General features: G+C 34.5%; 1 protein-coding gene across 2 annotated transcripts in view; it reads right to left on the minus strand.

The window, feature by feature from the left end:
* Positions 1–27,223, minus strand: part of Lrp6 (LDL receptor related protein 6) — a 200,023-nt gene that overhangs the window by 70,186 nt on the left and 102,614 nt on the right. For both annotated transcript variants that reach the window (XM_046435533.2, XM_046435532.2), the window contains exons 8-15: positions 21,753–21,969; positions 20,811–21,100; positions 19,689–19,915; positions 17,616–17,800; positions 16,505–16,831; positions 9,213–9,415; positions 6,949–7,160; positions 5,348–5,538 (exon numbers count right to left, since the gene is read on the minus strand). In XM_046435533.2, coding sequence (XP_046291489.1) covers positions 5,348–5,538; positions 6,949–7,160; positions 9,213–9,415; positions 16,505–16,831; positions 17,616–17,800; positions 19,689–19,915; positions 20,811–21,100; positions 21,753–21,969 — 1,852 coding nt within the window. The remainder of the gene's footprint in view (positions 1–5,347; positions 5,539–6,948; positions 7,161–9,212; positions 9,416–16,504; positions 16,832–17,615; positions 17,801–19,688; positions 19,916–20,810; positions 21,101–21,752; positions 21,970–27,223) is intronic.

Consider the following 27,223-nt stretch of genomic DNA (forward strand, 5'->3'; position numbering starts at 1 on the left):
TTAACCACTGAGCCACATCCCCAGACTCCTTTTTATATTTTATTTAGAGGCAAGTTCTCATTGAGTTGCTTAGGGCCTCACAAAGTTGCTGACACTAGCTTTGAATAGGTGAACCTCCTGCCTCAGTCTCCTGAGCCGCTGCAACATCACGCCCAGCCTAAGTAGCCCACTTTTATCCTAATACAAAAGACTGGAAGAATTTTCTATAGGAAAAACTATTAACTAAAGAACAAAACAAACAAACAAACAAACAAACCCTGAAATACACTAAAGAAAATAACTTCAGACAGTTTTGCCTATGAGTCCCATTAGAACTCCAGGCCTCTAGAAGAAAGCCATTGTAATCAAAGCATATGCAAGCCTAAGTCAGCATTTTCAGTGCCTAATATTAAACAGACAACTAAGGATCACCAAATATTTAAAGAAAACCTCTGTATTAAAATTGAAACTGGCTGGGGTTGTAGCTCAGATGCAGAGTGCTTGCCGAACACGTGTGAAGCACTGGGTTCAATCCTCAGCACCATATATAAATACAGAAAATAAAAGTCCATTGACAACTAAAAAAAGAAAATTGAAACTAATTTTAAAATTGAAATAAAAGACAAAGACACAATTAAAAGCAGAAGAAAATAAATAAATCAGCCATTATAACCCTAAAGAACAGGATGCTTTGAGGGCAGAGCACTCAGAGGGAAAAAAACAAAACAAACCAGATTTTGCAAATTAAACACGATACTGGAAAATTTTTAAAAATTTGTTTTTTCAGTAAGAAAGCTGGGTGACAAATTTAAAAAGCTCTCCAAGAAAGCAGAAGAAAAAGAGATGTATAATAGGAGAAAAAAATATTTATAGCCAAGAAAGTTCAACATTATCAATATAAGCTATCTACCTTTAGTCACTTGGTAGTCATCTCTTTATATAAAACTATCTCAGTATCATAGTGCTTGTGTTCAAAAAACATTGTTTTTGCTTAATAGTGGCCCCAAAGTACAAGATGTAAAGGAGGTACAGGGCATAAAATATGGAAAGAGAGATTAACTCTAGTACTCTCTGACTATGCTACAGGGCATATAGGAAATAAATAGCATGGTGTTTGGTACTATCCAAGTTTCAGGCATCCACTGGGGGATCATGGAACATATCCTCTAAGGAGAAGGGGGAAGACTGTAGATCTATTCAAGAGAATACATTCGTGCAACAGAACTAAAAAGACAAGACTAGTGGATAAATAAGAATCTTATATATAATAAAAGTTGTAAAACAGAACAGAAAAGATGGATTATTTAGTCAATGGTGTTGAAAAACCAATTTGACAAATAGATTAAAAAAAAAAAAAAAAAAAAACTTGGTTCCTTGTAAGTAAGAGAAGACTCCTATATGTCTGCAAATAAAGTATAAGATCACTACAGAAAAAACTATGAAAAAGTACTAAAAGCTATTAAATAAGACCAAAATAAAGGAAGGATTCTCATGGTCATGGATAAAAAGATTAAATTTATTAAACATGCTAATTCTCCAATACATATGTTACTAATAATAAATTAATAATTTGAATACATAAAGAATTTCTAGAAATCTAAAACAGAAAAATGGCAGCTGGGCACAGTGGTGCATGCCTGTAGTACCAGCAATTCTGGAGCCTGAGGCAGGAGGATTACAAGTTCAAGGCCAGCCAGAGAAACTTAGGGAGATATTGTCTCAAAAAAATAGAAAAGGGAAAATTAAAATGAGCAGAGGCTATGAACAGCAAATTCATAAAAGAAATGTGAATTACCAGTAAAAATATGAGATTTTGTTAAACCTCACCAGAAACAGGATAATAAAAATTTTTATTAATGTAATATATCTTTTTAATTTATTAGACTGGCAAAAATCTGTAAGTCTGACAATAACCAGATTCTGGAGTAGCAGCTCTCATATATTGCTAATACAAACTTCAAATTGATATAATCACACTGGAGATTAATCTATACCTGTTAATAGACATATACAGATACACATACACATGTATGTCCACATTATATTTTAGAAATTCTACTAATAATATTAGGCCTTAGAGAAATGTTTACATGTGTGCACAGGGACATTTACTATAGTACTGTTTTGTTTTTTCCCTTTTTTTGGTGCTAGGGATTGAATTCAGCCTCACTTACGCTAGGCAACCACCTTACCCATGAGCTACATCCCCAATCCCCTGCAGCACTGTATTTTATGGCAAAAAAAAAAAAAAAATTTTTTTTTGTTTTAGATAGTTTGAATAGCAAAACAGACAACAGAATAAAGTCACACAATAAAATGCTATTTAGGCATTGAAAATAAACAACAGAGGTGTGGATAAACATGGATCATTTCAAAATCATAATTTTCCTGAAAAAAAAAAAAGCAACCTATAAAGAATACATGATGGGACTATTTATATTACAAAATGAAAAAATAAATAAATATGTGTGTGTGTGTGTGTGTGTGTGTGTATAGTAAAATAAACACAAACACCTCAAAACATGCATGGCAAAAAAAAAAAAAAAAAACATCAAAAGTTACCTCTGGGATAGAGAAGGAGAAGAACAGAAGGAACAGAAAGGGGGGGGGGTGATATTAGCCAAGTTATACTGTATGCAAATACCATCATTATGTATACCTCTAATGCACCAATAAAAAATGTTTGAAAAAAACAATAAAAGAAAATAGAGGTTAACTCACTGAAGACTAAAGTTAATAATAATAGTGTATCAGATAATCTCTTGATTATCAGAAGTTATTTCCCAAACTTTCTTTAATAAAAATATTTAATATTACTTTTTTTTTTTTTTTGTACTGAGGATTGAACTCAGGGGCATCCGACCACTAAGCCGCATCCCCAGCCCTACTTTGTATTTTATTTAGAGACAGGGTCTCACTGAGTTGCTTAGTGCCTTGCTTTTGCTGAGGTTGGCTTTGAACTAGCGATTCTCCTGCCTCAGCCTCCCAAGCCGCTGGGATTACAAGGGTGCGCTATGGAGCCCAGCTTGAACATGCATTACTTTAATAACAAAAACCAAACATCATAAAAGAAGAGAAAGAAAAGGCAAGGGTGTGGGAACATATCTTCAATACTAATAAAAGAGCTGAAACGTGGATATAAACAATTATTATACAAAACAGAGGTAATATAAGAGACATAGGAAAATCAGATCAGGGAAAGGATATACCATGCCACACATGTGAAAACACCTGTGTAACTATGTATATGAATACTCAGAATCAGAGAAAGCAAAGGGGGACTCTGGTACCTAAAGAAAGGACAAAATTGTTTTGTTTTGAATTTTGTTTTTTTGATATCAGGGATTGAAACCAGGGGCACTTAACCTCTGCGCCACATCCCCAAGTCCTTTTTAAAAATTTTTTTATTTTGAGACAGAGTTTCACTCATCTCCTGAGTGCCTCACTAAGTTGCTGAGGCTAGCTTTGAACTTGCAATCCTCTTGCCTCTGCCTCCAGAACTGCTGGGATTACAGGCATGTGCCAACACACCTGGCCAGAATTTGTTTTTTATTTATTGCTTTTTTTTTAAATTACAAATGTATTCAGAAATAAAAAAATTCATATAATACAATACTCTTCACATTTTAATATGTAAACATTCCAGACCTTTCTTAAGATATATTTGTTTACATATTTCAAAGTGAACATAAAGACATGCCCTTATTTCTTACTGATATATGTGTGTGTGTGTGTGTGTGTGTGTGTAGTGTGTGAGTGTGGCAGGGGGTACATGCATACATACTATATAGTTTTAAATTCTAAACAAAATTGGATCTTAATAAACACTGTTGCGTAATTTGTTTTAAAAATCATCCTCTACATCAGTGCACGCAGATCTACCTTAATCTTTTAAAGGACTATAATATTCTATACACTGATATAGTAGAAAGTTTCTCCATGAAAAATGATTACAAATGGTATTCATGAATGCCTCTGTACACTTGGGTTTATATTTCTCTAAGACACCCGTTTAAAAAGGAAACTGCCAGGAATCAAAAGGAATGCTTGTTTTAAATGCTGATAATTATTGGCAAATTACCCTCCATAAGGTTCTACCTATTCCCATTTTCACTAAACCATTTGAGAATATGTTATTTTCTAGCATTCTGGCCAATGTTAACTACAATCAACTTTAACAAATTTTTGTCACTCTGATAGACAAAGTGTATTATTTTAAATTAATTTCCCTAATCACTAGTAAGGTTGCATAAAATGTTAAGATATAAGAAATTAGGGTAGATGAAGTAAATATGATCATAGAGGACTACAGAGAAATGAGAAATTAAAGTATACCTTAAAAGTAAAGAATGATTTAATTTGGTTAAAATATGAGGAATGTAAAGGTCAAGTTAAGTTTGTAAAAGGCAAATATCAATTTATACCAAATTAAGTGTACATCTAGATATTTCTCCTGTAGGTTATGAGACTGTCCTGAAGATTTTTAGAGTACATTGATGACATTTGTAACCACACTTCTGGCTGGGAGCAATGGTACACACCTGTAATTTCTGCTACTCAGGAGGCAGTGGCAGGAGAAAACCAAGTTCAAGGCCAGCCTGAATAACTGAGTGAGAACCTGTCTCAAAATAAAATAAAAAGGGCTGGAGATGTAGCTCAGTGGTAGAGCACTTGCCTAGCATGTGTGAGGCCCTGGGTTCAATCCCCAGTAACACCCAAAACAAAACAAGAAAACCACATTTTAGATTATTATGTTTGTATATATAAAAAATTATGTTCATGGATGTTTATTTATATATATGGATACACACACACACACTTTTTTTTTTTAAAGGATATCGAGGATAGAGTGCATAACTGTATTTTCTTGTGGGTACACAGCATATTTCAGGAAGGATACATAAGAAACTGGTAACAACGGTTGCTTATTTTTTTAATATTTACTTTTTTAGGTGTAGACGGACACAACACAATGCTTTTATTTTTATGTGGTGCTGAGAATTGAACCCAGGTCCCACCTGTGCTAGGCAAGTGCTCTACTGCTGAGTCACAATCCCAGCCCCACACATACTTTTTTAAGGAAAATTTAGCAGGGAGACCATCAATCAGATGATGAGAACATGAACTAGAGGAGAACAACAAAGAGAAAAGAAAGATACATTAGAAATATACTATTACCCTATCAAGAAAACTGGCAAATAATTAGATAGTAAAAGAAAAAGCTTTTATCCAACCAACTTGATGTATACTACAGAAGATAAAACTACAAATAAATCTATCAGAAATACAATGCAAGAAAAATACAAATGCTACTAACAAACCATCTTAAAAACTCAAATCAAAATAGGAAAATACACTTCTTAAGTACCTGACAGATCACTGCTTTCAATTCGCCGGAGATCTGAGTCAGCCCAAAAGAGCTTGCCCAACCTGCTATCAAGAGCTAAGGCAACTGGTTTACTTAAGCCACTGAAAAAGAGGACCTCTCGTTCCGTTCCATCCAAAGCAGCCCGTTCAATTTTAGGAGATCTTTCCTGAAGATTGGTGAAGTACATATACCTGAAGAGTAATTAGAAGAAAATAAGAAGTTATCAAAGTAAGAAACCATGTAAAATAATAATATTCTTAATGATTAAGACAAATAGAGATGGCGTTGGGGATGTAGCTCAGTGGTAGAGTGCTTGCCTACTAGCATAAAGCTCTTGGGTCTGATTCCCATCACTATTAAAAAAAAGAAGATAAATGAAGGTCAACTAATATCTTTAAATCTTACTTTTAGATATCTTTAAATCTGTTTTAATTTATTTTTAAAAATTTTTTTAGTTGTAGATGAACACAATACCTTTATTTTATTTATTTTTATGTGGCACCAAGGATCAAATCCAGTACCGCACACGTGCCAGGCAAGTAAGTACTCTACCACTGAGCCACAACCACACCCCCCTAATTTACTTTTAAACTAATAAAAATTGTACATATTAATGGAGTAACATATGATGTTTGGATACATGTATACATGCATAACCCAGTATAACTATCTTAATTATCATTCAAAATTCTTTTTTCTAGCTTTTTTTAAAATATTGATCTAACTACAACTTAGTATTCACTGATTCACCTTTCCCCATTTCTCCCTCCCCATTAAAATTTAATATTAAAAACGGTCTTGGTATACTTCTACTTTCATAGAAGTAAAAAAGAACATACACAATTTCATAGGGAATTAACTTTCATAGATTTGAATGTAAGAGTATTAGATACAGTATGCCAATGTTTTCAGAATACTACAATAAAGAAGAAATCAGTGGCCAGAGAAAACTGGACATAAAATTTTAAGTTCCTTTCCTATTAATTACTAAAAATAAGTTATATATTAATCATTTCTTACATTAACTTATAGGTTTCATCCCTTTCCTGTAATTCTTTTTAAATAAGCTACTTTCCCTGCTGAATTCCTTATCTTTCATTCAGATGCAGCTGAGTACTGAATATTTATTAAATGCAAAGCTCTGTATTAAGTGAAAAAAAAAAACATTAATTCTTGTCATAAAGGAGTCTAAGGTCTAATAAGAAATATACAACTGAAAAATAGTTAAGTAGAAGACAAACTGAAAAGAATTAAATATGAATAGAGAGGAACAGACACAGAGCACTGGGTATCTAGGACAGAGGAGAATCACATCTGGCAGGAGGTAGGAAGACCAAGGAAAACTTCATGGAGGAAACAGGAGCTGAAATGGTCCTGAAGGTATGGATCAAATTTAGAACTAAACCAAGAAAGGAAATTCTAGGCAGTGAAATCAAAGAAAATATAAGAAAGCTGTTAAGAAAATGCATGGGCAAGTGGACAGAGAATAATGAGCTGTTCACAGGAGCACAGAAAATTTAAAAGATAAATAAAGAACTGAAAAGGAAGACTGAGAAGGGTCTCAGATGCAAATATATCTGAATGCCACTTTAGTAACATACCCTTTCTCTGGGTTTACCACAATGGCTCGAGGTCTGTCTTGCTCGCCTTTCAGCACCACTCCAATTGATCTTCCATCTAATCTGGTCACATTAATGACATTGGTAGCCTCACAAGTCCAATATATGTACCGGCTATAAATATCAATGCTGAGGTCATAGGGCTGTATTTCTAGGTTCTGATTCGGAACTGAGCTCACAATGACAGTAAAGCCCTAAGGAAAGAAAAAGTCACACACAGAAAGTTAAAGACTCCATAACAAATAGCCCTGAGGTATCTACTCAATGCTTCCACCTATGTGGTTACACACCTGAGAAGGAGCTCTCAAGTCTCTGGGAGCTTTTTTTACTGATACATTTTTTTATAGATAATGTACTTCTTTGTTAACATGCATCTCAAATATTCTGTGGGATTGTTATGGCCTAGGGCAGAAGAGGGAGCGGAGGATAGATTAGTTGCTCCAAGAACCTAATGATGCCTTGATTAGAGACAGAAGGAAGAAAGTAACAGCAGCCTTCAGCAAACTGTAGATTTAATGGCTAGAACCACACCCTACAAATACCTTTAGAGCAATGGTTCTCAACCAGGGATAAATTCTGTCCCTACAGACATTTGGCAATGTTTGGAAACATTTTTGGTTGTCACATCTATGGTGATGTTATTGGCAATATAGTGAGTAGACGCAAAGGATGCTGTTAAACATCCTACAACATGTAGGATAGCCCCCACAACTAAGATTTATCTGGCCCCAAATGTCTAAAGAGTTTAGAAACTGCTCTAGAAATGATAACACTAGTCAGGGCTACAAACCAACTCTATCAATCATCTCTTTCTCTAATCCAGAAACTCACCTCCAAATAAATAAAATAAATATATATTTTTTAACAAAGTCAATCATAGGAAGATTTGTCCATCTGAATAAAGTACATTTCCTTTACTAGGACTTTACTATTAACATCCCTTAATGAGGTTATTTAATTTATTTGCAATGTCCTTGGCTATATAATAACCATAACTTCTATCTACTAGTTATCAATCATTAATTCTGTCCTACCCAGTATAAAGTGTATATAGAATACACAACTATAACCTCACCCCTAAATGATCTTTCCATAGCTCTAAATATATTACCATCTTGTTCTTTACTGTTTGAAAAGATGTAACAAAAATTAGTAATTTAATCCCCCTAAATTTTAGTACATTCAAAATTCAATTTAACATCACTGCTATAAGGAAGACAATAGTTATATTTATTGTAATCCCAGTCTGCCTGGTCACAGAACGCAAGGAAGTTAAGTATTAGAGTGGTATATAAATCCATGACTAGTGTGTAGGCATAAGTAAGACTGACAATATTCTCATTCCCATCTCATAGTCACTAAATAATATTTACCAAAAAAAATTTGATCAATAGCACATCCTAGATGTTTTAAATTTTACAAAATTATGCTATATATGCTGTCCTCTGAACCTTTTAAATAATAGGTAATTAGTAATGTAACACTTATTTGTCAAGTCCCTATCATATAAAGGTAAGCACGATGTAACTTTGCATTTTTTTCAGTTAAAAAAATTTATGAGATTCCCAGGGAAGGAGAGAGCTTGGATCAGAACTAAGGCCTATTTGACTTCAAAACTTCTAACATTCCACACAAATGGAATCATAAGAAAAAAAAAAAACTATATAAATGGATGTGGGTAGCAGTGACAGTCATTACTGATATGTGAGCTTAAGTTCTCCTAATATAATTTCCATCCCAATACCACTGTCAAGTAATTGTTCACTCAGAAAAATCATCAGGAGTAAAAGAGAGCTACTAGGTTCAGAATTTCAGTCTCTGTCTCTGTCTCTCTCTGTGTGTGTGGCAAGAACCAAGTGAAATAGTATAATTGGTTAGTCCAATTACCAGTCAGAAAAAATGTATTTTGAACTGAGCCCGGCTAAGTATGGTGGCACACTCCTGTTAATTCCAGCTACTTGGGAGGCTCAGGCAGAAGGCTCACAAGTTCAAGGCCAGCCTCACCAACTTAGCAAGGTCCTGTTTCAAATTAAAAGGGCTGGTGACATAGCTCAAGAGCCCTTGCCTAGCATGTGTGAGGTCCTGAGTTCAATCTCCAGTATAAGAAAAAAAGACAGAAAGACAGATGGATGGACAGATGAAAGGGAGAGAGGGAAAATAAAAGAAAGGAAAAGAGAAAAGAAGGAGAGAGGGAAGAGAAAGAGGAGAAGGAAGGGGAGGGGAGAAATTAACGAACCCTGAATTACCTGGCTTCCATCTTCTTGAGCCTTTCGGATCATGTTTTGTCGTGAGTCAATCCAATATAGCTGCTTGTCCAGGGGGTCATAGTCAATGGCCCGGACATTTCGAAGGCTGTGGATGGGAAGGATGATGTCAGGACTCTGTTGTTCATCAATCACCATGCGATTGATAGCACTCTTTTGACTGAAGAGCAGGAAGGTGGTAGGGGCTTAAAAAAAGAAAAGAGCAAATCCAAAATATAGTTATTCTGAGTCTTGCATTACTCAAATATTTGACTAGACTATTGTATATTATTTCCTGCATACAATACAGACAGACATAGCAGGATTCAGAATACGCAATCCAAAACTCTCTTCAGAGCGACAATGACGAGCACTCTGGTTACCAAACCAGTTACCCAGAGACATAATCTACTTTTCTTCTTCTATCACAGATATCATAGGAGATTTCAATGAAACTTTTGATAAACGTAAACTTAATTCTAGTCCATCAGGTGAATAACTCTACTCCTCCTTAACCTATTCTTGTGTGTGTGTGTGGCCGAAAACCTGGGCCTCCATAGGTCAAAGAAGAATCTTCATTATTATTTTAAATTCAGACTGTTCATTATCTAATCATTTGATTACTAAGTCACTGACCCTCCCCTTGATCAAATTTTATCCAACTGTAAAATAAAGATAATAGCCACCTTGCCCTTCTCATTGAGTTGCTATAAAAATTCTATCACAGAAATGAAAACACTTTAAAAACTGGAAGCCAGGATATAAAAGTACAAATAGCTATTGTTTATTATTATCAATTATTATTAGTAGCATTAATAAACTTAGATTAACAAGAATTAGACAAAAACTCATGAAATGCAGATATAGACTTTATTTTGCTTTGTAGTGTATATGATGGCTTCAGGGAGAAAAGGCAGATAAAAATTATCCCAAAATTAATAATATAGACACTTCACATTTTTTTAAAATTTTTTTTATTAGTTATTGATGGACCTTTGTTTATATGTGATACTGAGAATCGAACCCAGTGCTTCACTCATGCTAGGCAAGTGCGTTAACACTGAGCCATAACCCCAGCCCCACATTCTTTATTTTTAATCCTCAAAAGAAACCTTACATTTATATTTTCACTAAAATAAAATTCTCCTTTGATGCTAAGTTGATTCCCTAAATTCATGAACTGGGAAAATACATTGCAAACACTTCCCTTTCCCAAGGACTAGGCTTCTGGTTATTATGTAATCACTTTTATAATAGGAAAACATCTAGAAAAGAATGCCAGTGATAACAACTACAAAATCTAGTAGCATTTTAAAATCCTCACTAAAATACAGCTGTCTCCCCTTATTAGTGGGAGATGAATTCCAAGACTCCCAGTGGATACCTCAAACACAGACAGTATTGAATCCTATATACACACACCTACCTATGATTAATTAACGCATAAATTTGGCAAGTAAGAGATTGACAATAAGAATAGATTATCAGAATAATTATAATAATATATTTTTATTAAATAATATTCTTTTATAACACTATATAATTTTATTAAAAATTGCCAGCATCACTACTTTCATGTTTGGGGGCCATTATTAAGTAAAATAAGTACAACTTGAATATAAGCACTGCAGTACTAAGTGACAAACAGGCAAGGTAGCATATACAGCATGGACATGTTGGACAAAGGAATTCACATTCTAAGTAGGATGAAAAATGACTTCATCATGCTTCTTAGAACTACATGGAATTTAAAATTTATAAATTCTAGGATGTCCCATTTAATATTTCCAAATGGCAGGTAAGATATCTGAAACATTGGAAAGTGAAATCAGATGAGAAGACCACTATGTGTGTGTGTGTGTGTGTGTGTATAAATTCCATAATTATATTCCATTCTCTCGGTTTCCAGTCATCACCTAAATCTAGTAGAATTTTGTCCTTCTCAGAAATACGAACATTAAAAAAAAAAAAAAAAAAAAAAACCCACCCCTTTGCAATCCAGAACTCATTGTTCAGTATGAGTTTGGATACACAAGCAGAAATGTCATACCTAAGATAGCTTATAGTGATGGGATACTAATAACTAAAAAGGCTGGTTTTAAGACTAACAAGTTGACAAAAAGAACAAGTCATGAAAGAAATCTCAGATACATTGATTCAATATTCCAATTTTCATACTAATATAAGAAAATGGCTTCTTTCTTAAAAGCTTCTATCCTCAAAAAATGATATGTGGAGTTGAAGATATATCTTACTGTGTTTGGATCATGTTTGTTTAACTGTCATATTGGCATTCCTGAGGGTGATAACAGGAATGAATATGATTTGAACTCACTGATGTTTAGAGAAGTTGCAGCAACTGAGAACCAGGCAGATCCATCTATTCCAAAGTGATACTAAAATCAATTACTTGAAAAAATTAGATCCCAAATATCTTAGATGAAGAATCCTGAAATCATTATCAATATGTGCATAATTCAAATGGAAATAGAAGCCCCCCATCCCCTGCCAAAGAATTGTGGGCTGATGGGACAACTAAATTAAGCATCAGTTCTTCTAAAAAGGGATCCTTCAGATGTACAACAAAACAATCACCCTGGGAAATTCCTTAAATAAAAAGTATTGACTTCAAACAAACAAAAAAATCCAAAAAAAGAGCCAAGTCAGAACTAAGGGCCTATTTTAATCTATGCCCCATTGTTTATAGCTCCACTACTTGTGGTTCTCTGGATTACTTTACATTCACACTTAAATGTATATTGACTTAAACCCCAAAGGAATTCATTTGCACTCACAAAAAAATTGATATTCACAACAATGAAATTCTGCTTCATTTAAGTTCTTCATTAATTAAAAGTCCATATTTAGTTCGGAAGCTTTAGAAAGGATGTCAATGATCTACTAGAATTCTACATTATGGAGCCCATCATGTATTTATTTAACTTTTAACAACTGTAATAAGAGTCCGGGCCTTAAGAACATTTCACATAAAGTAGCTGCAAAGTCTCCTACAACTTTTTTTAAGGACTGATTTTTGTCAGTAACATTCTTAGTAAATTTAAAGAAAAAAAGACTGTAAATTGATAAGTTTCCAACAGCATAAGCACTATGTAGATACTAAGAAAATGAAACTTAGCAGAAAGACCCCATAATCTTAGTTCCCAAATTTTCCTATCTGGGAAACAATTTATCAAATATACAGTTGGCTTCTAGTAGGATTTCTTCCCCACCCCCAAGACAAGTTTTAACCTTCAATAAGATTTCACAATTGGGTGCAGATCTTGTTCTAGAAATGCAGGTTAAGATGAAGCCAATTGTAACTCCAAGAAAATGCTTGTTTCAAAAACTCTACTCAAAAGACATTTACAATTACAAATGGTTACACTATTTCTAAAACTCAACTAATGTTCTGACTTATTTTACCATGAGTTGGGGGCTTGCAATGACACAGAATATGGCATTTTTAAAGACTAAATCCATTCTAACTTATGTAAACTCTAAACACAAATCCTCCATCTCTTGCACAATTGCTGCTTTAAAAATTATACAAGCATGTTGTCTGAATCTTCCATTCCCACAACAAAGACAGCAACATGCAGTAGTAGAATAGGATGTGTTGAAGGCACCAATATTTACTTGTACCTTAAAGGAAAGTGCTGCTCTTAGATGAGAACAGAATAAACTACAAAGTAAAACCCACCACATATGACTATGCCATTTGTGCATGCCAAGGGCACTGAGCAGGAACTGAAATTCAGCACACACTTCATTAGCCAAGTCATGCACCAGTAGGATCAAGTCTGCCCAGAGGAAACATCTTTTCCCAATCTGCACAAAGGTGCCATTGAGGCCACTTCAGTACTAAAAAAAGGGGCTGCACAATTTGGCTCCCTATTTCATCTCACTTAATCTTTTTATTCACTCTGCTCTAGCAACACTAGCATCTTAAACGTTCTTGTATTGTGTTAGACTTGTTCCTCCCAGGACTTTCCCATCTGCTCTCCCCTTTGACTTGACTGGTCTTCTCCCAGGTATCTCTATAGTTCACTTCCTTACTTGTTCTGACATAAATGTCACTTTTCAGTAAGGACTCTGCTGATCATCTTATTTAACAATCAACTCTGCTGCCACCACCCTTTCTTGCTTGTAATATTTCTACATAATATTTGTCACCATTTAACACTGATACAATTTATTTAGCTCATTATTTGTCAGAGTGGTAAGTTCTGTGAGGGCAGGAATTTATGTCTATTTCGTTCACTGTTTTCCATTCATGCCCAGTATGAATTAGGTATTAAATAAATATTCATTGAAGAAATAAATGAAGAAACACACATTTGATGACAAGGAAAGCCCTGAAGCCTTGATTTTTAAAAAAATTTTTTTAGTTGTAGTTGGTACAATATCTTTATTTACTTATTTATTTTTATGTGGTGCTGAGGATTGAACCCAGCACCTTACACATGCAAGGCAAGTGCTCTACCACTGAGCTATAGTCCCAGCCCCTATAGCCTTAATTTTTAAAGTAAGAAAATAAAATTGTTTGAGAGGAGGAAAAGAGGGGGAAAAAAAAAACTATCAAGGGCCTCCAACATGTTTCACAGGTACATCATACTGTTATTTAATAATTCCCAAGATTTCCTTTTTATAGGTGACCAAATCAAGGCTCAGAAAGTTAAATAATTTTTCCAAAGCCAAAAAGCAGTTGAGAGAAAAGCACGTGTTTTTGTAAAACCTATCTTGCCTTTTCATTCAGAGGTTATGAAGAAAGGGCATAGATTAGGTATGCAGGACTCACCAGCCCTTATGAGAGCTAGGTTTTTACTCTGTGTAAAATGGGGAGCACTGCAAGATTTGAGAACAGAAACAAGGTAGTCTGATTTAGATTTTAAAACAGGTCAAAGAGCAAAGGACACAATGTTAGAAATTTTGGAAGGCAAGAACATTGTGCTAAACTTCTCTTATAATATGCCCTAGAATCTAATATATTTCTACACAAAAATTAAATAGTACTCACTATGAAAAGAGCACACAGCAGGGCAAGGTGGAGCACACCTGTAATCCCAGTGGCTTGGGAGGCTGGGGCAGGAGTGATGATTTCAAAGCCAGCCTCAGAAATTTAGCTAGGTCCTAAGCAACTAAGCATGACCCTGTCTATAAAGAAAATATAAAAAAGGGCTAGGGAGTGGCTCAATGGTTAAGCGCCCCTAGGTTCAATAAACAGTACCCCTCCCCCAAAAAATAGTACACAATAAATCTCTTGAAACACTGCTTACATGTCTCAGAAAGGCAGTCAACAGATTTTAGGGACATTCAGCAGTGATTTCTCATGGCCCTTACCCAACAACCAACAAGCCTGGGCATAAGCAACTACAAGACTAATTTCTTCTTCCATTCAAAGCCAGATTTCTTCAAAGAGATGTCTATAAATACTTCTGCCTCTTCCTTTTCCTTTCATTAATTTTTTAAACTACTCAAATCTGCATTTTACCATTAATTCCCTGAAATCATTCTCTTGAGGGTTACTAATAATAATCTTACCCAAAACTCAAATAGATACTATTTTAAATATCAATATACTCAACCTCTCTGCAGTAGTCAATGGTCCTTAAAAAACAACTTTAACTCTTCTCTTCAGTGCCTCAATTCTCCCCTGCTTTTCTTCTTACCTCTGTAACTTTTCAGTGTCCTCTACAAACTCTCCCTTCTGAACCAGAGTTCCATAGGTTACCAGATCCTTTTTTTCCCTCTCCACCAGAAACAGGCAAACTATGGCCTATAAACCAATATAGCATGCTTTCTTCTTTTTTTCTTTCTTTATTTTTTTGGTAATAAAGTTTTACTGAAATAAAATAAAGTTGGTATGACAGAGCCTACATACCCACAAAGTCTAAAATATTTACAATTTGGTCCTTTATAGAAAAATTACCTTCTCCCTAGGTGGTAATCTCATTCATTTTAAATATACCTGGCAATTCAAAAATTCATACCTTTAATCTCATCTTTTCATAGCCTATCAAAAGTGACACCTAACTGAGATGTCATCTTTGCTTCTTCTCTTTTCTTTTCGCATAGAACCCTAAGTTCTATTCATTCTAGCTCCAAAGTATACCTTGAGACCATCATATCTCTCCTTACCACAGCCACCACCACAGTCTAAGTCTACCTGAATTACCATGCTATTCTTGACTTCCAGGCTACCCTTTCTTCTTCCCAGGAATCAGAACATGTATCTTATTTAATCTATACAACAACCCTATAAGGTATTTATTATTATCCCCATTTTTAAAATGAGAAAAATTTAGACTTTAAAAAATTTGTTACTTGTGTAAAGTAAAACACTAATTGTGACAGATTCAAAAGTATAATCTCTTAATCATTAAACTATATGGCTGCATTCTCTTTCACAATTGAATTCTTTATCAGAATAGATTAAATCTTTGCCTGTGTGATTTCTGATACATTTTCTCAGACACAGAACAAAGTAGTTAATTATATCAGTATCTTGTAACAAGTTCCTTATTTTCTCCCATATTAGCACATACCCTCTGTCTCCTATGAATCTACTTTCTGACCTCTACCCATTTCTTGATCAGACATACCAATTTTTTCATGTCTGCCTATCAAGACATGGGCTTTCATATATAATTAAGTCATATACCAAGTTTTCCCTAGCCAACAATGTTCTTCCATACACTATGCTGTTAGCACTGCATGTGTATAATGTTTATTGTGAATTACTTGCCAATACTTAAAAATGAAAAGACCCAAAAGACTAGATTTTTTAATAGATAAGAACACCAGCGGGAATTAAGCAGCACCATTCACTATGTTTGGAGAACATGTGCTCTCTAGTTTCCCATCTATTGACTATGTTGTAATACTGGGTTAAATTTTGTCATATGCATTTTCTTCCTGGCCTCATATGCAATTAAATTTTTGTTTGTCCTATTCTATACACTTTAAAGAACAGGAGGTTATGTTTTGGGATTCTGTTTGAGTACTATTTGTTCTGTTCTTCCCTTCCTTAATAATGAATAAATATGAATTATGTACAAACATGCATGCATGCATGCCTCTCTGAAATTATGTACATTTTACACTAAACATTAATACCCAAAGGTAAAAGACTTAACCTTTCTACAATATCAAGTTGCTATCATCAAATAAGTGACAAAAATTTGTATCCACCCTCCCTCTGGCCTTCCCATTAATTAAACAGATGACCAACTTGACATCCACAACTATTTACCCTAGAAAAAGACAAATTAAAGTATTTTCAAAATGCTGCTTACCACTACAAGTTCTATTATCAGCATTCAAGGAGTAGTGGGCAGGGCATCCACAAACAAAACCTCCAACCGGCACAGCTAAGCAGAGGTGGGAGCAGTGCCCATTGCTGGAAGCACACTCATTCCACCCTGCCTGCCGAGAAGAGTGAAAGACGAGGATGTCCATCACATAATCCAAATGGCCCTGAATGATGGTGCGGTTTTGGCCACTGGTTTTGTTGGCACGTTCAATGCTGCGTCGGCTCCAGTCCGTCCAGTAGATGTAATCTTGGTACTGAGTTAAGCCAAAAGGATGAGGCAAGTCATCTGCTATAACTTCACGGTTGAGTCCTATTTTTGGAAAGGCAGTAGACAGGGAAGATGTACAAGGATGAAATATGTGAAAATACAAGCATCTTGTTGTCTCCCCCCCACAAAAAAAATATTAATATGTAAAACATTACATTATAATAAAACAGAACAATTCATTTGAAAGTAACTCTAAAACCAGACTGCTTCTCTGAAATTAATCTATTTGTAGTCTGACCCCATGTCTCAAACTCATATTCCTACTATAAATAACTGATTAAATTCCTCTGAGTGGTCTTTTATTTTAGTTGTAGGTGAACACAATTTTTTAGAAATTGAATGGATTTGTCTCATGTTTCCAAACGAGTTTCATGGTAGACCTAGAACTAGAACCTCATCCTTAGCCAAATGCCCTTTCTACTAAACTACAACTAAAAAAATTATTTTATTTTTATTTGGTGCTGAGGATAGAACGTAGTGCCTTACACATGTGAGGCAAGCGCTCTATCACTGAGCTACAACCATAGCCCCATGAATGGTCTATTTTAATTGTGTATAATAAATATATTTATTATTATTTTTTACTGGTATAAAAATTTACTTCAGGACTAGAGGGATTTATAAATGTTATTACAAACCTAACAATAGTGAAATTTTTGCATATGAAGTAGATATGAATCCCAGTAGTTACTATTAATAATGATACAACTCCAGAACAGAGAAAGCAGCTAAACATCTATATGAAGTTGTCTAACCAATAATGAATAGCTGTCACTGATATTTGTGTAAAGAATATACTATCCCAGTAAAAAGTAGTAAAGCTTACCAAGCATATTGGAAGATTCTATTAAGTTGGTATCCAGGTCTGTCCAATAAAGCCTCCTTTTAGCATAATCAATAGTTAGGCCATTTGCCCGCCCCACATTTGGAACTAATGTAGTACGTTCACTTCCATCCATAGCAGCTCTATCAATCTTAGGTTTTCCACCCCATTCAGTCCAATACATAAATCTGAATCAAAACAATTAACAATTAACATTTCACTTTTGGCTTTCTGGGAAAACTGGTTATATTCATTCATAGTAACTAAATAAATTTAAAGAAATACATATCAAGAAAATGGGTAAAACAAATTTTCAACTAAATTTATTTTTTCACTTCCCCAAAAAGGAAGTGAGTCAGCTTTCCTTAGTTTTTCCAATGAATTTACTCCATCCAAACCTAGGAATTGGAAACAAATCAATGGTTTCTTTACTGCAGCTATGGCATTTATAAAATGACTATTCTTGAAAAAGCAAAAGATTAAAGCTCCAGTCTAAGAATCTGGTTCACTTTTGACTAAAATGTCTTTATGTGTTTTTTAATACAAATAACTTTAACTTTTTAATTGTTGAACTTAATTTATATAATAAGTTTGCCTCAAAAACAAGCTGCAGAAGTACATCAAATGTAAAAATAAACAATGAGTCTTTGAAAGGCTCAAGTCAAATGAAAAGCCTGAAAATGCATTTGATCATACCATCCCAGGGAACATATTGTATGTATAAGAACAATCAATCACCCTTGATGTGTCAGTGGGGTAATGAATACTACTACCATTATCCCTGTGAAATGTTAAGATTCCTTTTTTTTTTTTCTTTTAAGTTGTTCACTTTAATCTTAGAACTACCCCACAGTATAGGTGTTTTATAGATGGGGAGACCAAAGGACTAAAAGAAATTGAATGGATTTGTCTCATGTTTCCAAACCAGTTTCATGGTAGACCTAGAACTAGAACCTCATCCTTAGTCAAGTGCCCTTTCAACTAACCTAGGAAGATGCTAATTCTCAAGACACTAAATACTGGCACTAGGAAAACATTTCACATGCCAACTCTCAAGAAGTAACTGAGGAAAGACATTCACTCATCAGCCTGTCAGCTGATGGCTAACTTGGTAAAGGTGTATGAACATGCTTTCCTGAAAATTAGTCCTGGGCTTTTTTTTTTTTTTTTTTTTGTACTTGTCAGTTGAAAGGCATATGTACATCAAAAGAGCCAAAGAAAAACAACCGTGTAAGAAATTTTACCCTTGCCAGCAGCAACCTATATTAGAATTCTTAGTTCCAACTACTAAATTTATCTGAAAACTAACGCTTAGAACAAAGATCACCATAATTCCACAATATGTCAGTGCAGAGAGGTTGTTTTTGATGTGGGTTTCTGACTAGATGGACATGGTAGTCTTCCCTTATCCATAAGGGACACACTGCAAGACTCCCAGTGGATGCCTGAAACCATGACAGTTCCAAATACTATATATTTTAAGTTTTTTCCTATACATATATATTACAAAGTTTTATTTATTTCTTGGCCCAGTAAGAGATTAAGAACCACTAATTTTAAAAAATGGGGAAAATACTGTAATAAAGTTATATGAAATTTATGAACTGTTTATTTTTGAAATTTTTCATTTAATATTTTAAACCACGCTAACTGAAACTGTAAAAAGCAAAGCCCTGGGAAAGGGGGCACAACTATAGTAATTTCTTCAAATACAACGTTGTTTTAGTGAGTTTACTATCATAGATTTATAATCTAGTTATTTACTCTGGAAGTGGGAGCAAGCAAATACAGGTTGATTCTATGTTTAAAAGGGCTATTCTTTCCTTTATAAATACTTATCAGTAATATATGATTATGAATCCATTTTACTCTTTCTTCACCCAATATAAGTAACAACAGAAACAGACTTTAGTTAATAATTAATATTAACCAGTGAAATCTCAATTACTGGTTTTAGATAAAGCCTATCAGCTATTTAGTTGTCGTATAACTTATGAGCATTATTTAAGAAATCAAGGTCATGTTCCTCAAAATGTGCAATGTAGTTTCAAAAAATGCATATATAAAGCTATTTACCCTTCGGCAGGGTCCAATGCTAAAGCTCTGGGGCTATCTAAGTCTTTCCACACCAAAACTTGACGGTGTTGCCCATCCAGCTTTGACACTTCAATTCGATTTGTTCCCGTGTCTGCCCAGTATAAGTTCTTCCCAAGCCAGTCCACTGCCATGCCTTCTGGATAATCTAAACCAAACTCTACCACATGTTCCAGTGCACTGCCATTCATAAAGGCTCTGCTGATGGTCTGCAAAGATAAAATTCACAACTGAGTTACATGTTACAAGTATAAAACACTATTCAGAAAGGTTTGATCTGGCTATCTTGAAAACGGAAAGATGCAGAAATGTCAAGAGACATAATGATTCCTAATAAAATTCATATAGTTTACAAGCAAAGAAATATCTAATAAATACAATTGTGTGAGTTTTACTGCCACTTTAGAGAGAAAAATCATGAATAACTCTTAAAAAACAAAAATTTATTCTACTAAAACAATGGAATGAGTTTCTTAAAATTTATTAGTATCAGTGAAAAACATGTGATCATAATGCTGTAGACACTTTATTCTGGCTCCAAGAACTCATATTTTTTGCAAATTACACAAGAGTTTACACAAGGTATCTGAATGAGCCCCCAACAAACGGGAAAAAGGAAAAATTACATTCCAGATTTTAGTAAGGAGTTTCTCTTTCTATCCCAGTATGCTTCTCAATATTTAGTCTAGGAAAAAGAATATGAAGACATGCTTTAACTCACAAATGGCACTTTCTACCTTTCAGGCTTCAAAATTTTGTTTAAATTAAATCAAGAGTGAAGCCTCTATAAGCCACTTTATGTGAAGCATACAACTCTTTACTCAGTTAACTGCAAAAAATAACATTTATCATCCTTAAATATAATAAAGTGGATAAAGATTATGTCTTGCAGATTCAGAACCACTAGCAAAGTATGTTGCATAAAAGGCTCCTAGTAATATACTAAGCAGGCTTTCCCCTTCACTTCCTTACAAAAGTTAAAGTCATTTGTTGAACTCTATTGAGCAATGAGAGAGAGAGAGGCCATAATAGCATGCAGATTCAGAAATTCAAGAAATTCTCCCTCTTAGTCTCAGCTTTAATACTCCAATTCTTTCTGCTAACCTTGAGTGATATATCAGTCCAGTAAATTCGGTTGTCTGTTACATCAAAATCCAAAGCAGAAGCTTCTTTGACACCAGTGAGTGGAATGGCCACATTATTATTGTTTGTTTCCAAAGAAATTCGTCTGATATCTGCTCTCCGTGAAAACAAAAGAAAAGCCTCTGGGACAATGCAGGTCTTCATGTCACTGATGAGTTCAAAGCCAATGGGACAGGCACAGCGAAGGCCCTGAGGTCTATAGAGGCAAAGATGGCTACATCCCCCATTTTCCTCAGCACAGGGATTAGAACCTAAAAGATTAAATTAATTTATGAAAGGGCACAGAAGGACACACATGTTGACTAATCAACACACTTCACTTCTGAATTAATACATATTTGATTCACAAAGACCTATGACTATGTTGCTCCCAATCTAGAGTTCTAATTCTCTTCTCAAAAAACAAGCAATTTGAGGACTAATAGAGAATAAAAGTATAGCAGAGTGCCTTCCCCCAACCCCCCATTACTGGAGATAGAACCCATGGGCACTCCACCACTGAGCTACATTCCTTGCCATTTTAATGTTTTCAAACAAAGTCTTGCTAAATTGCCCAGGCTGGTCTAGAACTTGTGATTCTCCTGCCTCAGCCTTCTGAGTAGTTCAAATTACAGGCATGCCTTATCATACCTGGAACAAAATACTTTCTTTTGTACAGTAAGCTTCAAAATAAGGTGCATTACTCACACCATAGAATTAAATTATTTTGATGAAGGTGTATGAATGCTTATTCATGTGAATTTTGTCCCTTAATTCAAACTGTGAGGCCAAGAATGGTAAGTCAATGTGAAAAAATTAAAGATTTCTATAATGCCTCAAACATCAACAATTTACACTGCTGTTTCACAAGCTGCTAACTATCTTTTCTAGTTTCCATTTTTAAGATATTCTGTACTTACTTACCAATGATTCGATGAACATTTGTGGCCTTTAGTCCCATGAGGTCAGGCAACTGATCTATGATGATTTCCCTCTCTGCACTTCGCTTGTGTACTCTTTCAATGCTTCGCCTCTGCCAGTCAGTCCAGTAAACATAGTCACCCAACAAAGTAAAACCAAATATGTGAGGAATTTTGTCTTCCACTAGTACTCGTCTTCCAGTGCCATCAGTATTCATAACCTTCAAGTTTAAATTTGAAGAGGATGAGGTATTTATCTTTCAAATGTATTTTACAATGAGATATACAACTGCTTATTCAATCAAAATCCAAGAGATATCCTAGTTATTCCTATTGTATCAGGATTTAAAGGCTGCTTTTCACTTGGGCCTGCAAGTATCATGGGCAACTAAAAGCAGGAAAAAACCATGGCCTCTCTGCCTTCATTTTTGCCTGTCTCCTTTGCTACCTTAATCTTCACGGTAGCAGGAAAATGAGATTCATGTGAAGTCACACAGTTTGTAAACAGTTAATGTGTTCTTAGGATTCTTTCCACTTAGCATGCTTTTTATTTTGTTGTTATTATTTGGACAACAACCGCCAAAAAAAAAATTAACACATAAAAGGGGTCTCAATAAAGCTCTTACTCCCCTAAGGTTACTATCACAAAGGTATCTAGAGTTTATGACACCCTCTCTGCAATTAAGTAACAAGTAAAGCTGGTAATCCTTTCTAAAATAAAAGTTTGCAGGGACATCATAATTAACAGGTTTTCAAATTCCACTGTAAACAATGCCTGTAAAAAAATGCCATTGTAAACAATGTCCTGTACCAAACCTAGCACCTAGAAGTCTCCAATTATTGCCCTGAACATTAAAGAACTAACACTATCTTGCTTTTTGGCTCTGTCCTTTTCTCTGAGTCATTCTCTCCTGAAGTCAATCTGGATTCCAGATTGTGATAAATAGAAATTACCCACCAGGATCAGCAGCATTCTAAAGCTCAGCCTGACCAATCAGGAGATAATGATCAACCAAACCTCAGTCTGACCAAGACTGCTTAATTATGCATACATGCCTCTGTGCCTTATGCCCTAATTCTTCCCCTATTTAAGCCCTAAACTCTTGTCAGTAACCCCAAAGATGGGGCTGAAGATACTGGATTTTCTCGATCTCCCCAAAATATCTATACTGAATAAATTCCTTTCTTACTTCACCAATACCTTTTTTGTTTGATGTTTGGGGCAAAGTGCCCAGACTTGGTTTACTGGGACTCCTAAAAGTCAGGCCCTCTCTGGCCTAAGACTCTGGTAACACTATTAACAATGCTTTCACAACATCATGTTTTAATGAGAATTATTTCAAATACTCATCATACACAAACATTTTCCCCTTCAATCTCTTATTGCTCTTCCTTCCAAAAATTCTGGAAATTTTAGATTTAGTATGCAATTCTTCTATTAAATGAAAATTTAAAATACAGGGAGTGGCGGATATGGCAGTGCACGCCTATAATCCCAGCAGCTTGGGAACCTGAGGCAGGAGGATTCAAAGGTCAAGGTCAACTTCAGCAATTTAATAAAACCCTAATCAATTGAGACTGTCTCAAAATAAATCATTAAAAGGACTGAGGTTGTAGCTCAGTGGTAAAGCATACCTAAGTTCAATTTTCAGTATCAAAAAAAAAACAAACAAACAAACAAAAAAAAAACCCAAAACCAAACTAAAACATGGAGTGATATTGACCAAATTATATTGTTATCTGCATATGAAACAATAAATCCCAGCATTATATACAACTATGATGCATCAATTAAAAATTTGGAAAAAATTTAAAATGTACTGGGATCACCTTAAGTTTCTGCATTTGTTTTCAAATTATAATTTGGGGAGGGGACATATTCCTGGGGATTGAATTTTATGGCTACTCTACCTCTGAGCTACATCCCTTTTTATTTTGAGACAAGGTCTTACTAAGTTGCTTAGGACCTTGCCAGGTTGCTGAAGCTGTCCTCGAATTTGTGATACTCCTGCCTCAGCCTCCCAAAATGCTGGAATTACAGGCCTGTGCCATCATGGCCAGCATGATATATCTTAACATACATTACCACATAAATTGTTTTACAACTTATTTTAGTTCCATCCTAGGAGTTTTGCCTTTTTTACATCTTAGGAAACAGATTCATATGAAGCCATTTAGCTCATGAACGATGTGTTTTAAGGACTCTTTTCATTCAGCATATTTCTCATTTTATGTTGTTATTAAAACAACTACCACTGGGGCTGGGGATACAGCTCAGCTGGTAGAGTGCTTGCCTCACATGCACAAGGTCTTGGGTTCAATCCCCAGCACCACACACACACACACAAAAAAAAAAAACCACCAAAGAATTAACAGATAAAACTGGTCTCAATAAATCTCTCTTTCCCTGAGGTTGTTATCATAAAAGTATATGGAGTTTAGAATCTGAGTACCAAAAACAAAGATAAACTAACATCTCCAATCACCCAACAGCAACATTATTAATTTTTTACACAGCTGTTTTCAAAGATGGAATAACCCTTCCAAAATACCAACTTTCAATCCTCAACTGAGACTATTCCTACCATTTAAAATAGCCTGTGTGGTTGGCAAATTAGCCTCAAAAATGTTATTCTGGTACTAAACACATGTACACATGAACCACATCTGTCCCCCAATGATGCCAAAAAAGGCATCAGATGTAAGCTGACATACAAATATTAACTTTTTTAACCCATAAAATTAGTAATAGTCCAGGTAACTCAACACTATTATTAACTAAATGGACAGATATTATCTTTATCTCTCCTAAAAACTTAAAAACACTTGCTGAACATCTAAGAACAGACAAACCCAGCACTTGGAAACTGATCAAGCAAAACTGTCTTATATCCTTACATTTTCATTAGCAAATTTCAATAAATATTTGGTTTATATCTGATGGAAGAGACATTTTACTAAATCTGTCTATATCAGACATAAAAACACTTATTAAGCCCAACTATATAAATCTGTACTTAAATTAGTTTTCCCAAAGTCAAAAACATAAGTAAAACACTAAATACTCATCCAAATCCCATTTCTCTTAAAATTATTAATTTCTCTTTAATTTGAAACATAAATTTATTTTTAGACCCTTCCTGGATATGTTTTATAATATGTATATCATATCTTAAAATTTTGGGTCAAATACCAAAACAATGTGAAAGAGTAAAGGACTAAGAAGCGAAAAGGAGTTGAATATTTGTTTATGTATCTGATTAGAACTTGAGTTCTAGGATAACAGGAACCTCAAATTCATTCCACAGTTCCCATCAAAGAGCCTGTCAAAAAACTATAAACATTTTTAAAATGATTTTTAATGGCAAATAAGTTGAAATTAATACATTTATTATAAATAAAACATTTATTATAAATAATACATTTATTATAAATAAAACATTTATTATAAATAAAATAGCCTCTGTTTCTGTACCTATCTTTTAAAAACCTTTTGTGCTTTCTTAACCTTGAATGTTTAAAATGGGTACTTTAAACACTTGGCTTCTCCAACTACAGGGTTTAAATGGTGCCTATCTGTAGAAAAACCCCCTGTGTCAGAGAAGGACTAGGGAGAATGAAGACAACACATGTGGAACAAAATAACTGTTGATTAAGAGAAAAAGCATATTTAATTGATTACCATGATTACTATCATCATCCCTATACAAAGATCCCCCCACAGCTCTTGTAGTTTATCAAGGCTCTTATAAGTAGTATCTATAAAATGCAAAGGACTTGAATTTACATTTTAAAATGTCAATGCCTATAATGCTAGAAGCAGGATCAGAGCCTCACTAGAAACCTCAGTTGTACAGAATTCCTAAGAAACCTTCTCTAAAAACAGGAAGGAAAATGTACTTATATAATATTCTTATCCTCAGATCCTATAGTTTTGCACTGAACAGTGTTCTTGTCCAAAACTTAAATCAATGTAAAACAATGGCATACCATCCACTTCTGGAGAACAGATACATTCTTCACTCCTCTTAAAAGCAGAGTTCCTATAAAAAGAATTTCTGGGGCTGGAGTTGTAGCTCAGCGGTAGAACCCTTGCCTCATACATGTGAGGCACTGCATTCAATCCCCAGCACTACATATAAATAAGCAAATAAAAAATAAAGGTCCATCAACAACTAAAAAAAATAATTAAAAAAAAAAAAAAGAATTCCTAATCCTATTTAATCATTGTTGCCCAGAAATTCTAATCAGAGTGAAAAAACAAAACAAAAAACTTTCCTTTACTAAATATTCAGTTTAGGAAATTTTAGTAGGGGAAGTTTACTTTAAAACTTATTTTTGCCCCCATTCTAATAAGGAGATTATCTCGTCTCAAGTGTCTTTTCTTCAACCCCTCTTTCAAGGATTTCTAAATACATTTTTTCTTCCCAGAAGCTTTAATTTCCCCCTATATAGAGCCCCCTTCCTTTTTGCCTTTAACATACAGAAATTCTCCCATCTTAGAAAGATACTGTCTCTAAGTTAAATGACTCTGTGCTCCCTTTGATAACTACTCCACTGTTGTTACTGCCTTATTCCTTGAATATGACCTGTGACAGCTGCCTCCACCTTTTAACATTAATTCCCTAAACTCCTTGAGACTGGCCTCCAACTATTACTCAGATGAGATAACTGCTGAAAATGGTCAAAGACTACTTTCTGGGTTTTTTTGTTTGTGTCTTTGCTCTTGCCTCTTTTTAATAGTCAATATTCTTCACCACCCACTAAAACTCTTCACTGAGCTTCTATGGCACAATATTATCCTATTTCTTTTTCTATAACCAGGACTGCTTTTTATCTCTTTATTTCACCAGTTTCTCTTTCCTTTTTTGAAGATTTCCTGAATTTTTCTCTGTGAAACACCTTTCAAAGAGCCTACCATGTTCTATAGTTCTGCTATTACCTCATTTTTAAAACTGACAAAATCATAAATTCTAGTCTAAGGTCTGGGCAGTTTCTATTGCAATATCTCCATCTGCAACTCCAAGAAAATGTATTGATACCACATCTAAAATGTAATATACTTACCAGTGGACTATGTTCTCTATCAGAGGGAGTTTATCATCCTTTTAAAGAGCACCCAACACAGGTGCTAAATAACTTTTTATCATAAAACTCTTTAACTATTACTTATAAACTTATGGGATATTTAAAAAATTCTAATTTTCTGGGTGTGGTAGCACATCCCTGTTATCCCAGCAACATGGGGAAGCTGAGGCAGGAGGAATGGCAAGTATGAGGCCAGCATGGACAATACAGTGAGACCCTGATTCAAAAATTAAAAAAAAAAAATAAAGAGGGCTAGAGATGCACCTCCATTGTAGAGTGCATTCAGTCTCCAGTACTGCAAAAAAAAAAAAAAAAAAAAAAAAATTGGATTATGACTTTATTCCTAGTTTTAGTACTATCTTAAATAATTCTATATTAGCTTACATT

Source organism: Marmota monax, unplaced genomic scaffold, assembly GCF_021218885.2.
Source record: "Marmota monax isolate L192 unplaced genomic scaffold, Marmota_monax_Labrador192_F-V1.1 WCK01_AAM20220418_F8-fsc00012, whole genome shotgun sequence".
Classification (NCBI taxonomy): Eukaryota; Metazoa; Chordata; class Mammalia; order Rodentia; family Sciuridae; genus Marmota; species Marmota monax.